General features: G+C 37.7%; 1 protein-coding gene across 2 annotated transcripts in view; it reads left to right on the forward strand.

Moving 5' to 3' along the window:
- Nucleotides 1-13,460, forward strand: part of SHOC2 (SHOC2 leucine rich repeat scaffold protein) — a 63,083-nt gene that overhangs the window by 38,499 nt on the left and 11,124 nt on the right. For both annotated transcript variants that reach the window (XM_014872490.2, XM_014872488.2), the window contains one exon: nt 11,439-11,569. In XM_014872490.2, coding sequence (XP_014727976.1) covers nt 11,439-11,569 — 131 coding nt within the window. The remainder of the gene's footprint in view (nt 1-11,438; nt 11,570-13,460) is intronic.

Genomic DNA, 13,460 nt, shown 5'->3' on the forward strand with positions numbered 1-13,460 from the left:
TGCTGTGATTTAAAAAAACTAAAACCAAGGCTATTGTGATTTTAAATTCTATCACCAGAACATACTCAGAAGAATGGCCATTATCAGTTTAATGGGATTCAATGTTGAGCATTTATTAATATATTTTAATGCATAGTAAAGTGGGGAACAATTTAGTAACACTGCAGCTATTCTTCCAGCAGTAAGTTGTTGAGGATGAAGTTACTGTGGCTTTTGGTTGAGAAAGTTTGATTTGAGCAGAGTTTACACTGAATGTATCCACTAGAACAAAACTTCCTTCCTGGACTGATGATATTTTTAATTCTATCTGGAGTTTGCATCTAACTTACACCATTCATAAGTACAGCCTTTATTTTTGTTGCTATTTTGTAAATCTTGCTGAATGTTGTGTTACATAACACTTATGTGTAATGTATGTGTCACATTTAGGGAGCGAGTTCCCTGGATAAACTGTTAATTATGGGAAAAATTCTCTAAGCAAGTGTGAGATTTCCATATTCAAGGCTTATAGACTAATGCTGTTAATTCCTGTGTAGAGTAGTAGTATGATTTACTAAGTTGTTTAGTGCCTGGTAGTCACTGAACGTCCCAAAGAACCAGAAAAATCTCACTTGGAATATGCTGCAAGACTGTACTTAGAGGGAAAGGTCTTTGGGTAGGAGAGGCATGTTGTTATTAGGCAGTTAAGTCACTTGTGATAGATAGGAAATTGCTCACTCTGCAGTCAAGATAGTTTGGACTCACCTATTTCTTCAGAAAGTTCTGTAAGCTTAGGTGGTGTCTTTTGAGTCAGGTTCATACCTGGTTGGACTGGATTTTTATTTTCTTTGTTTAGTTTCCTTTGCATTGTCTTTATAATGTATAGAAGTTACTTGTTTTTAAGTGTTGGTAGCTGTCTCTTTACATGCTTATCTGAGCTGAGTATCAATGTTTTAGAGCTCGAGAAACCACCAAAGACAGCTGAATAATGGTAGGAGACAGCAGTGAGCCATCGTGTCGTTAACCTTACTCTAGTTCAGTTTTTGCTCCACTGGACAATCTCTCTTGTAAACAGTAAGTTAAAAAAAAGTATTTAAATAAGAATTTAAAATCAGAAATCCATGTTCATGCCTCATATGGTTTGCAAACAGAATTTAATAGTGAAGGGAAAAACTTTAGGTTCCATCTTGAATGATAACGATCAGCCTACATTTATGCACGTTGCAGAAAAGGCAGCCGTAGCCAGTTCAGCAACATTGGCTTTATTTCTTAGTCATCGCAGTTATGGTTGAACATATTAAAGCGAGTTGTGGCATGATTTTTAGATTACAGCTTGCTTTGTGGTTGGGATTGTTCAGCGAGAAGCTTTGAGCACTGAGAAGAAGGCGGCGAGTCAATGGCGCGTGGCCGCCTGCGTGCGCGGCTGGGGGCGGCCCTTGGGCCCCTGCAGCTCTCGCTGCACTTTGTGTCTCTCCCCTTTTCCTGGGTGTCTGCCTGCTGTTTGACACCACTGGCTTTCCTTGCAACATTTACCTGCTTCCAGGTGTCAGGATGCTCACTGTATGAGTGCTGCTAATGGTTCTCAGTTCAGTCAAACTCTGGGTTACAGACCAGGGACAAAACACACCAAGCACATTTGCTTGTTATAAATATTTGATGTTCTCTGAGCCCATGAGCCTCCTGTTATGGAACCAGGCTTTCCATTACTGCCAGGTCTGGCCCTTCCTCCCCCACTGGCACCCTTATGATGAAGGCCTTACTTTTTCTTGAGAAGGATTTTTGTCACACTGCTTTGAAAAACAAACAGCCCCCCTCCCTCCCCTCAGAAAGGACCCCTTCCTTGCTCTCCATCAAAAAAACCCTCTTTAAATAGCTGCTGGACTATCCAAAGTAGTTTTGGTTTTACCATAAAAAGATGTCAGAATCTGCCAAATTTTAAAAAATGCTTGTTTGGTAACTAAGAGCATGTAGTGAAATGTGCTGGAGCTAGGAGAAAGGGACGTGAGGGTGACATGCAGGGGAGTGGCAGGGAAGGGATTATGCATCAGCAGTGATTATAGAGGTGCCAGAGCCAATATACCCACTCTGTAAAAATACCAAGTTCTTCTCTCAGCTAAAGCTGTAGAAGCATGCTTTTGTGCAGTAACAAATGTCGATTTTAGATATTAGTTGTCAGGAAGTGACCTAATGCCTTGCTTTATAGATATTAGCTTTAATACATTCATATCTGTATTTCTGTTGATTGAAAATTGTAAAGTACTTTTTATATTAGATCACTTCCTGTAAGAAAAATGAGCTTTGTGGAATGGCTTAGCACATTCTGAGAGTCTCAAGCCCAGAATCAAAATCATAGTGGGATCATAGCTATTTAGTGTTTTCATTGCACACTGCACCCTCCCCCTGCCATGTTGTGGTGGGGTTTTTTTGTTCTTTTGGAGGGTGGTGGAATTGTTACCGACTTTTATTTACACAGTGTCTTATCTCTGTATACTTAGCTGCCACGCTAATATATCCAAAAGTTATATAGAAGAAGGTGAACAGCATACCATTTATATTAAAATTATTAATTGAACTTTTGAGACTGAAAACAAATTTTGGGTGGAGTTTCTTAGGATTACAAGATAACTGAGATAATTTTGTCCTGCAAATACCACGTTGTGAGTGTTCCCTCTTTGAACTTTTAATTTTAGCATTCTGTACAAATGCGTTCACAAATTCTTATGTAAAAGCATAGAAAAACTTACTTGAGACAGAAATATAAAAGAAACGGAGTTAGAGCTTTTAAAAATTCCAGATTGTTCATCTGCTTTGTAATTTTCTAGTTTCGTGTGCTTACGTGTGCAGTTTGATTATAGTCAAATGTGCCATATTCACAGACTTCTAGGGCAATAGAAATTTTAATAAGAAAAAGAATAGTTGGTTGTAATTGTTCCAAAATTGTACTTTAAAAGCAGAAAAAATTCTGTCAATGGACACACTTTCCAGTGTCTGACATGTCACTGTTCCTAAGAGATGGTTAGGAAAATGGGAAGTGTATTTACGATTCTGCACTACCCTCCTGCCCTTTCCTGTGGCACTATAGCTCAGAAGCTGAAATAAGCTTTCATGAAATTAAATAGTATTTATTACTGGTTTTGCTCGTTGAAATTGTGCTCCAACCACGCTTCTAACCTGTTTAATCCCAGTGTACCTCTGAGAGCACTGTTGTGCTCTTTAAACCTACAGCTGATAAAACATGAAGCAGTGACCAGAACCAGACATATGGCATTGGTGCGGCTCAGGTTATGCAAAATTGTGGTTGAGAGCTTTAAGTCCCTAGAAGTCAAGATACTTCTGAAGAAATGTGGAACTACTTTAAAATGGTATTTTAAATTTGGCAGGTTTAGCAAAAGCAGGAGTCTTGTTCTGAAACGTCTGAGCACCTGCAGCTCCCTCAGTGATCAGGGGCAACGTTCAGATGCAACCGATGGCTTTGATGTTATTAATTACTCACTGTTCTGATGGAGCAAAGTGTAGAGGCTTCTGCTCCAGCTTTCACAGCATTTCTCAACATTTAAGCACAACCTCGTGCTTTGGTCAGTGAGCATTCTGTGCTTTGTGGCATCAAGCCTGTTTCCATAGGCTCACTTTGGGAGAGCTGATCAACATTTGGTGCTTTGTCTAAGGTTTTGCTCTTGGACTATGCTGTTAATTAATTGAATTCTGCTTGTATTGGGCAATTGCAATAAGTTCAGCTTTTTCTTTATCTGATTGAAAGTAGTGGCTCCCACTCTTATACCCTAATTTATGTATTGCTTTAAGCCCTGTTCTCATAAAGGAAAACTTTTGGTTTGTGTTGCCTTCAATTCTAGACTTAGGAAATATAATGAAATTGACTGGAAAATGTCAAGTGGAGGGTAAATGGGAAATGACTTGCTCATTTTGTGAGGTGTTGCCTCACACTAGTGGAGATCAGACAGTGCTGCATGTGATGGGCAGGGGACATTTGGGTTTCAGTGTTTGCATGGGTTGATGTAGAGGCTAAAAGCTCAGGGTGTGACATGGCAGTTGTGCAGAAGAAAATCATAAGTTGCTTCTACATTTGGGAAGTCACTGTTGAATCTTCCTTCACTCTTCAGAAAGTTTCAGGGTGTCCTTTGCCCTTTCTGTAGGTTCGTCTCCTGGTATCTGCTGTTGGACAGCATTCAGCTACAGGGAAGACACAAAGTGGAACACTGGTCTCCATAAAATAATTCTCACATTGCTTAATTAGCTAAAATTGTAAAGATATATTAGTGTGTTGTACAGTTTATGTTTGTTTTATATAGTAGGACAGACTTAAAAAAATTAAACACATCTTTCATTTAGGAAAGGTTAATGTTTTTATTGCATTGTCAGGTATAAACTGTTCATTCAATATGATTTACATTTATATAAATCTTTAATTTCACAGAAAGACTTTAAATAGTCATTTGAAAAGGAAAAAGAAAAGACTACCAATGAAAAATTAAATTAAATACATTTCAGTTGCTTTTTCTTACTGTATGCAGCATGAATTGATTAAAATGCAACGCTTTCATTGATAGCTCAAAATAAAGTCCAGCTGTTGTTTTTCTCTGTTGCAATGTGAAGTGGTTTTTTATTTTTGTATCATTTTCAGCTAATTATAATTTCCATTTTACGTTTTAATTAATACATTTTCAATGCAAACCCAATATAGTTAAATACATGCGTACTGCTTTCATTAAAGGTTAGGATAGCTTCTAGTGGCTAATTAATTCTAAGTTTATTGATTCAATCTATTTGTGAAAATATTTTTTATTTTGTATATTGGTTAGATATTCATCCTGGTAAGACTAGAGTGGGGACAGTTTATTTTAGTGAATGCATGTACCATCACACAGTAATTAGATGTGGAGACAAATGTGTACGGATGTATTATAACTGCAGCTCAGCATTTTCGAAATGATTAGTATACTGCAGAAAGAAAAAGCCTATAATCGTATTTTCTTTTTGTGAGAAGCAGGCACAAGGGAAGAGTGATTCAAAGGAACACATCAGAATTGAGATGAGCAGGTCTGTTAGTTACATGCATTTTGATGAACGCATATTAAATGAGTTTTAAGTTGAATTTTCATTGCTTAGACAGTTTCAGAAACATGTCACTAAGAGTTTGTGCTCTTTAGTCTTATGCCGGTGTTGTGTGTGGTGCATGTTGGGTACCTGAGCCTCTGTTGTTCAGGTTTTGGAAGTATCTTGTGTGCATCTTTCAAACAGTCAGCAAAATACAGTATGGAATCAGAGCTGAAAAATAACTGACTGCTGATATGGTCACAATTTAGCATTTTAATATTGATATAATGAGGGAAAACCTGTCTTTGAATGATACCGTTAGACTGAAAGTAGAGACAACTCTTTGTTCTCTTCAGATGGCATTTAAACTCGTAGGGGTGGTAGAGACTAATTTTAAATTAATGTTAAATAGCTTTCTAATAGAGAACATCTTCATCAGAACTCCTAGACTTGGCAGAAGGAGGATAATGCAGTTTGGTTTGAGCGGGGCAAAAAATGATGGACCCTACTGACTTTGATAATTTGTGAATTTGATTTTGCCTCCTACACTGGCCTGCCTAGTATATGAGGAGGTATTGGTTGCTGAAAAGAAAAGCTAAAATATACTAAAAGTCACTTTACTGTTAAATCAGTAATATTAAGTTGAATGTTGTATTGTGTTTAACTATGCTTTTGAATTTGGAACAGAACAATTACATTTCATGCTTTGGCTTTGTTAGTTGGTAGCAATGATCAGGAGGGGTTCTCTTCTCTTGTGCAGCTCTGCTAAGAGTGGTTGCCCTCACACCACCATCACCTTTCTGTCCCCATTCCTGATTTTTCTAGGGCATCAGCCTTTACCCAGAGCATATTAAACATTAGGGATGTAGGGATTGTAGAAGATTTGTTATCTCTCAGATGATGATTGGTGACACAAGTTTAAATTTGTACAAACCCACAGGCTTCAGTTTAGGAAGAAGGTGTCCCCAGACCAGATGAAAAATTACTGTGGGATTTTGTTCTTGTTTCCTCTGCAACAAGATCACTGAGACCCCTTTGGGGTGTCTTGTTGGACCAGTCACTTTGTGCTGGTGCTCTCTGCTCGTGGAGTGCAATTAAAGGTTAAAAGACTTTATCTGAAGTCTTTCGTTTTACTCTGCAGCTATCAGGGGAACCAGTTTGCTTTCTGATGAGAGATTAGATTAAGCATACCAACAGCTCCTTTCACCCAAAAATCTGTTAAACAGTTAAAAAGTTGTCAGAGCATGGCTGACATCTCTAAAACCAGTATATAGTTAAGTACCAAGTGTGGTACAGGCATCTTCTAACTCAGGGCTGTTTTAGACCAGGAGCCACTGTTGAAATATCTGAATGCAGTGTTTAATCTCTGTCCATGACTGCCCATCTCTAGAATGTCTACTGTCTCCCATACAATTTGAAATTTATTTTCTATTATCATCTTCGTTATTCTCACTGCAAGATTAACACCATGTGGTGTATTAAATTTAATTCATGTATGCTTTTTTTTTTTGGAGTGACATCAAGTTTAATTTCTTTTTTTAAAAAGTATTATTAATTTCGGCTCTACCTCTTGCTTTCAGGTAGTTAAAAATGATACCTAGTATCTTTTGTATGCAAACCAGCAGTTTTTCTTTGCTAGGAGAAGATCCCTCAGTGAATTAAGCACATGGCATTCTATGAAGTAACATGTGGCCATGTAAAACATGTTCTTTAGTAGGTGACTGCTCATTGTGTGCCAAGTTGAGTCAAATCAAATTCTAAGAATATTTATACAAGTTAGACCATCTGAAATGCTTAATAGTGCCATGTTGTTTGTAGCAAGTTCCTGCAATTTTCTATTGTGTGCTGAAGTTCACATATTGTTGATTATGATCTTATGGAGTGTTGATGTGTGCAGCTCTTATAAGTCCAATTTGTTTTTAACGTTATCTGTAGAAGTTTCCTCTAGTGAACAGATTTTTAAATTGATCTGATGCTTTTGGTTTATTCTAAAGAAAGCAACCGATCCTGATAGCAAATTAGCTCAATGATCTAAGTTTCATGTTAATAATGACCCTTCATCTAAGGATAGGGAATTTGAAGCATTTATTTAACTAAGGGAAGGAAAGGAAGAGGTGTGGTAAATCTCAGAAGAAGAGAGCATCTATCACTCCATTTAAAAAACACCAGTAGGACTTTGAACTGGGAATTTATATTTCTTTATGTTATTCAGCTTACAAGTTCTTTTTTCCTCTTGATTTTGAAATACTTAGAGATGTGGAGACCACTTCGGGTGGTCTTTCTAAGAAATAGTTTTTTTTAACATATTTTCTGTCTTCTCTTTGTTTTGAGATTGGTAAACACCTGTTTTTCCTTTGATTAATATTTTTTGAAGTACCTTTATAAAAGAATTAATTTAACCCATCTATTTCACATTTCTTTTATTGTACAGTTTAATATTTCTGGATTTGCATGTTTCCAAGTATTTTTAATTCACTTCTGTGTAAATGAAGCAGCTAATCCTGAGAGAGACATAAAGTCACTCCAGTGAAGGGATTATTAATTCTGTGCTTAGGCTGCTTCAGCCCTGAGATCTGGGATCTGCTCATGGGTGTGAATACTGTGCTGGTGAGAAAATGGACCTGAGACAAGGTATCTGTGAAACCTGATTCCCAAGAGTGACTGTTGCTGACAAAAGTTGAACTAAACCAATTTTTCAGTGACTTGCTTTAGTCCTGGTGTGAGTTTAGGACTTAGGCTTTGGGATCTTATTATTAGAAGTACCAGTGAATAAGGCAGTAGACTTTACAAGGGTTTTCTTAACGGGCTGTCTAAGAAAACAAGTTGGAAGGGGCTTTGCTTGTTGCTTTTCCTGCTGGTATCTGGTTTTTGCTTGTGGTTATCAAACTGTCACGTACATGAAAATCTAGTGCAGCGTTTTCTGAGTCATCACCTGCGAGGGCTGTTTCAGAGGAGCTGCTGAGGTACAGCTTCAGTGACAAAAGTACAGCTGCAAATGGTCCTGATGACAGTCTGACTGAGCTGATCATGATCAGTTGTTCCCTTCCTTGCCTTATTCCTTAGACCTACCCTGACAGCCCATCAGCAGATTCCTGGTGCTGTTCCATCTCACAAAGCAGTAGCTGAGCTGGCAATGACGGACATGAGTGCAAGCACTGTAAAGAAACTCTAAACACGAGTATCAGCTAGGTAACCCTGAGCTCAGGGAGCTCTCCGTGGGATCATTTGATGGTTCAGTGCACTAGGTGTGGTCTTGAGCAACTTGAAACAATTTCTGTGGTAAAACAGTTTGTCACTTGGTTTTCATGGTAGCCAGCTGGCCCCTGGACCATGGAGGCAAATGTTAATATTGTACTGGTGCATTTCCATTAAAAAGGAAAGTTAACTTGAACACACTGGACAGAGGGAAGAACTGTAGGGTCATCCTGTTTTGTGAAGGTGGGACTAAGATCTGGCTTGTCCAGCATGTGAAGATAAAAGCTGATAAGGGTCTCACACTGATGCATTCACAATGAGTTGTGCGAAGATGAACAAGTATCTGAGCCTTGTTGACAGAAGACTGAGTGGCTGTAAATTGGCTGCAAATAAATTCTGGCTGGAAATAAGAAGGTAACTCATGTTGCCTGCATCAGCTGGGCCCAGGACAGGCCTTCCAGGAGCAGCAAGAGAGGTGCTACTGATCCAGCTCCAGCTGGAATCTTGCTGGTTTTGTCCTCAGGAATAATTGTATTTAGTGCTGTGCTGTGCAAAACAATCACAAGGAATGTGAAACACACAGGATCTGTCTTCTGTTATGCCTTTGTGTGCCTTTCCCATGGAGAAGACAGATAACTAGTAAAGAAACAGTGATAAAGTTCTATTAAGAAATGCTAGTTATGATAAGGAGAAATTACTGGGAGCTGCTATTTATGCCTCCTTTCTGATAATGTCATGAGGATCGCCAACGTGTGTCATTCTTTTCTTTATGGTACATTTTGACTCTCTCTAGTGGCTGCCTTGTTTCATTTTTCTGAAATGCCACATTGCTGGTAGGAAGAGAGCCATATACATACAGCCTGTGCTCACAATCTGGAACTGGCACAGCAATGTTGTATTGCTAAGCAACAGTTGGCATCACGCTGTCTACTTCCCTGGTCGTCCTTTTCGCCTGAAAAATCCAGATCAGCATCTAGCGCATGTTTTAGGTAGTGAAAAGAATAGTAGGTTTATATCTTATTTTGTGTAAAGTTTGTTTTTCATTCTTTAGTAAAATATTAAATAAGTATTCAGGGAACTTTTAGAGAAAAAATTCAGAGTACACAGTCAGAATGTGCTTTGCTCATCCCTAGGATGGCAAATCCTAATGATCTTGGAGCCTTGCAATAGAATTTTTTGTGTGAAGTGAGGCCAGTTTTTTATTCAGCCAGCAATGCCTGATCTCACAAATACAGCATGAAATAGCTAAATTAAGTACAAATCTGTGTCTTTATACTAGTGGGCCATCGGATCAGAATAGGTCTTAAATTATTCTCTTTAGTGTGTATATGCATTGCAGGATTTAACAGGAAAATATGAAGATTTGTGCACTGGAGTGCAACAGTGATAACCTTGGATTTTAAATGCCTTTTTCTGATTAAGTGTAGACTTTCTTTGCTGTTTCTATAAAAATTAATTTTACTTGCTTAGAATCCAGCACTTTAAAAAACAGAACTCAGAATCCCAGTAGAAGATACTACTAGTTAAGCAATGGTGTTTAGCTACCTGTTTTGACTTTTGTTTAGTTGTTGATGGTACTAAGTAAAATTTATTGCCAAGCTTGTTAGATAATTATCAGCTATGCACTGAAAACTCATCCTCTTTTTTTTCTTGATTTGTAAGATGTAGATAATTTTTGTTCTATATTAAGGGGTTTGTGGGTTTTGGATTTCTTTCAGTTGCAGTTTTGTGGGGGAGCTAACGTTTTTTGTTTTCTGCTCTTTTTTTTTGTGCTTTTTTTGTTTCACTTTCACTGCTCTTGTGACTTCTCTGCATTAGAAACTACAGCAAATCATACAACATTGTTTCCAGTTTCAAGTTTTTATTATCTACATTCCCAACTATTTGGTGATGTAGGGGCTTTTTTACTATGTATTTTGACCAGGTTTAGGAAAGAGATATTTTGCTGCTTGCTTTGTTGAAATTTTTTCTCTATCTAGCAGAAATACTCTATATTTTTACTTCTTCCTTTGCTGTGCTCCAGTAACCTTTGTATAAGTGCCTAAGTATGTAAGTGCACATGCACGGACACTAATACAGTCTTCACTTAATGAGCAGTTAGACTGTACATATTAAGACCCCCTTCATCTTTTAAAATGACTTCTGGTTATTCATTCTACCATCTGTTAATTCGTGTGCTCCCTGTCTAATGTGTGTGCCTGGTACTTCAGTTTGCAGTACAAAGGTGTTGTGCTATGGGTGGTTGTAAAAGCAAGTGTAAAACAGCAAATGTTTTGCAAGGAACTGATTGTGTGAACCTGTTCACAGTCTCCCCTGGTGTGATGTCCACACCTGCACAGACACCTTTTCTGGCTGTAGGGATGAGCCACAGGTCAAGTTGCTTTGTACAATTTGACAATTTGCTTTTCAGTGGAGTTCTAGGTCTTGCTACCTGTAGGAGAGGCTAAATGCCCCTGTAGTTCGACAACATCCTTGAGCAATTGGTTTTGGTCTTTAATACTTGTTAGTGGTAAAGTTTGAAGCTAAAGGGAGCTTCAGATGGGAAATTTTCAAGTTGCAAGTTTCTCAAGATTTTTATTCCCTGAAAGTAAGACATATCAAAAGGGACCATCAGCCTAGCAATATTCAAAAATATTTTTTTGCGCTATTGTCCAGGTTTTTGTAGACTTCCTCCAGACTTTTCCTTCAGTATCACTCAAAAACTTGGAAATTTTGAGGGTTTTCCTATCACCTATTAAAGGCTTTCTTGCTGTTGGAGGATGGTAAAGCTGTGGAGGTTTTTTTCCCTGCAGAGGAAATTGTTTTGCCAGGACCTGAGTTGCATGATGCATGCCCAGGTTCTGGAAATATGAGTCATGGCATTGAATGATACTGTCTGTAATTTTAAAAAGTCATTTTGGGGACATCTGGAAACAATATATTTTGTTCATAGAAACATCAGGAGAGAAGGACTTTTACAATAGGATATAGGCCTTGCTTGCTCATATGCAGAATTTCAGAATAATAATTAATATGCACAATCTACTTCTCCATGGTTGATTTCAAAATTGGAAATCTGTGTATATCCTCTTTTGGGATGATAGCTCCATCTCACCATTTGAAATTCTGAAGTGTAGAGAGAGAGAGAGACAACAGAAGAATCAGAAGTCACCCCTTGTTCTGTGCATTTGTGTGATTCTCACAGTATATTAACACATGTTTTCTACCCCTAGGAAATTTGTCCAGTCTAAGTCGTCTTGGCCTGAGGTACAATAGGCTGTCAGCAATTCCCAAGTCTTTAGCAAAATGCAGTGAACTTGATGAGCTGAACTTGGAGAACAACAACATTTCTACTTTACCAGAGGTGAGGAGTAGGGGGAGTGGACTGGGGAGGGGATGCTGCTGGAGGGCATTGATGTTTTGTAAAGGGAGTGGAACACGGGAAATTATAACTCTGAGGAATACCCTTTGTTTTAATCTAAAAGTAATGTGAATTCTGTCAATTGTATAAATGTTAGGTATATTCAATTAGTATAGAAGGACTAATGTCAAACAATTTGAGTTAAAACTGGGAGCAACACATGTGGTTGTATTTGCTGTCCTATATCTTTAGAACACCTTAAATAATGAGTTCACATTCCCACCCTTCAAGCCAGATAAGTGTTTCTCAGTGTTTCTGCTTCGTGAAGCATTAGTGCCTGGAAGTAATTGCTCAGATGACAGAAAAAAATCTGATGTGATTGCTTCTTATTTTGGATATTTATTCAATTTCTTTAGAACCTTTTAAGAGGAAGACTTCATGACACAACATAAAGTTTATAGTTTCTACTGTTTTAATGATGGTGAAACTGCTTTCCTAAGCTGTCATCCCTATGACCCCAAGTCGTCTAAATTACTTGTATAAAATGAGTTTAAAGGTTATCTAAAGATGTATATAGCAAACTATAAATAGAAGAGAAAAAATGCACACAGAATTAGGCAAAGTATGTACAGTAACAAAGGGCTGTAAGTAACTAATTTTTCTCAGATAAATTTGAGCTCAGCAATGATAGACTAAAACAGAGAATTTAATAAATGTTTGGGCAAGACTATAATTAAAGAAAATGCCTGAATGAAAGCCACCAGGCTGCTTTTAGGATGAGAGCTAAGCTAGCCCACCCCACCCAGGCATGTTACAAAAGCAACAACGGTGTAATTACAAAAAGCTAATGGGAGGGATGATTACTTGCTTTAAAACACCTTCAGTCATAATACAAAGCTCTTTGTGACTGTGCTGCCTTCTTCAGGTATATTTGCCAACAATATGTTAACACTTAAGTTTGCAGAAGTGTACAGTTTATAGTGTAGTCTGTTTAAAATAAAACATGCTGTGCTATAAGACAAAGAACTGTATTTGTAGAAGAAATTTCTGAATTTCAAAACATGAAGCCGCTGACACAACGCCTAATAAATATTTTATCTTAAAAGGATGGGCTGGAGGAAGGCAGCACTGCCACAGCTCACATAGATGTAAGATCATTGTTCTCTTTGTACTGCCAAAGCTCTCTTTCTTCTCTTCAAATGCATTTAATTACTCTAGGCTATTAGAGTGAATTAGCTAACATATTTTAGATATTTTTTTGGTATACAAGCAGACTTCAAAACCAGCTTTTTGAAATGCCAAGATCCATCTGAAGCAATAAAGTATGTTAGTGCTCAGGGACTGCCTAACCCTAGGACTAATATCTGTTAATTAAAGTATAGGTAGAAACAATATTTCCTAAGCAAAGATTATACTAATTAATGCTTAGGTTAGATTAATACTGGTTTGAAGATCCATTATTTTATCTGTAGTGGGGAAAATGCTTCACTGATACTTGCCGAGATGCCCCCAGTGTCTAAAGTTTTAGCCAGGGCATGTAGATAAGTCCCTATTAGATCCTATTTCATTTACAATAATGTTAATAAACTATTTGTAAAAGTAGCCAAAGCTTTCCTGGTGGAACAGCAAAGCCATGTTCTTAAAGCATTTACAGTGAATATGGAGCTCAAATATACAGAAATACTGACATTAGGAATATGGTTGGAATCATTATCTTGTTACTGCTCATTCCTGATTGCAGATGTTGCATTATTTATGGTATGTAATGCCATGCATAAATCTCCAATTTCTGTAATACTTAAGCAAACAGGGCTGCATTCAACTTGGTGTAGTAATAAGCAAAGGTGACACTTCAGCAGTAATTTAGATCTCATTATTCATCTCCACAGTTCCA

Source organism: Sturnus vulgaris, chromosome 8, assembly GCF_052056855.1.
Source record: "Sturnus vulgaris isolate bStuVul1 chromosome 8, bStuVul1.hap1, whole genome shotgun sequence".
Classification (NCBI taxonomy): domain Eukaryota; kingdom Metazoa; phylum Chordata; class Aves; order Passeriformes; family Sturnidae; genus Sturnus; species Sturnus vulgaris.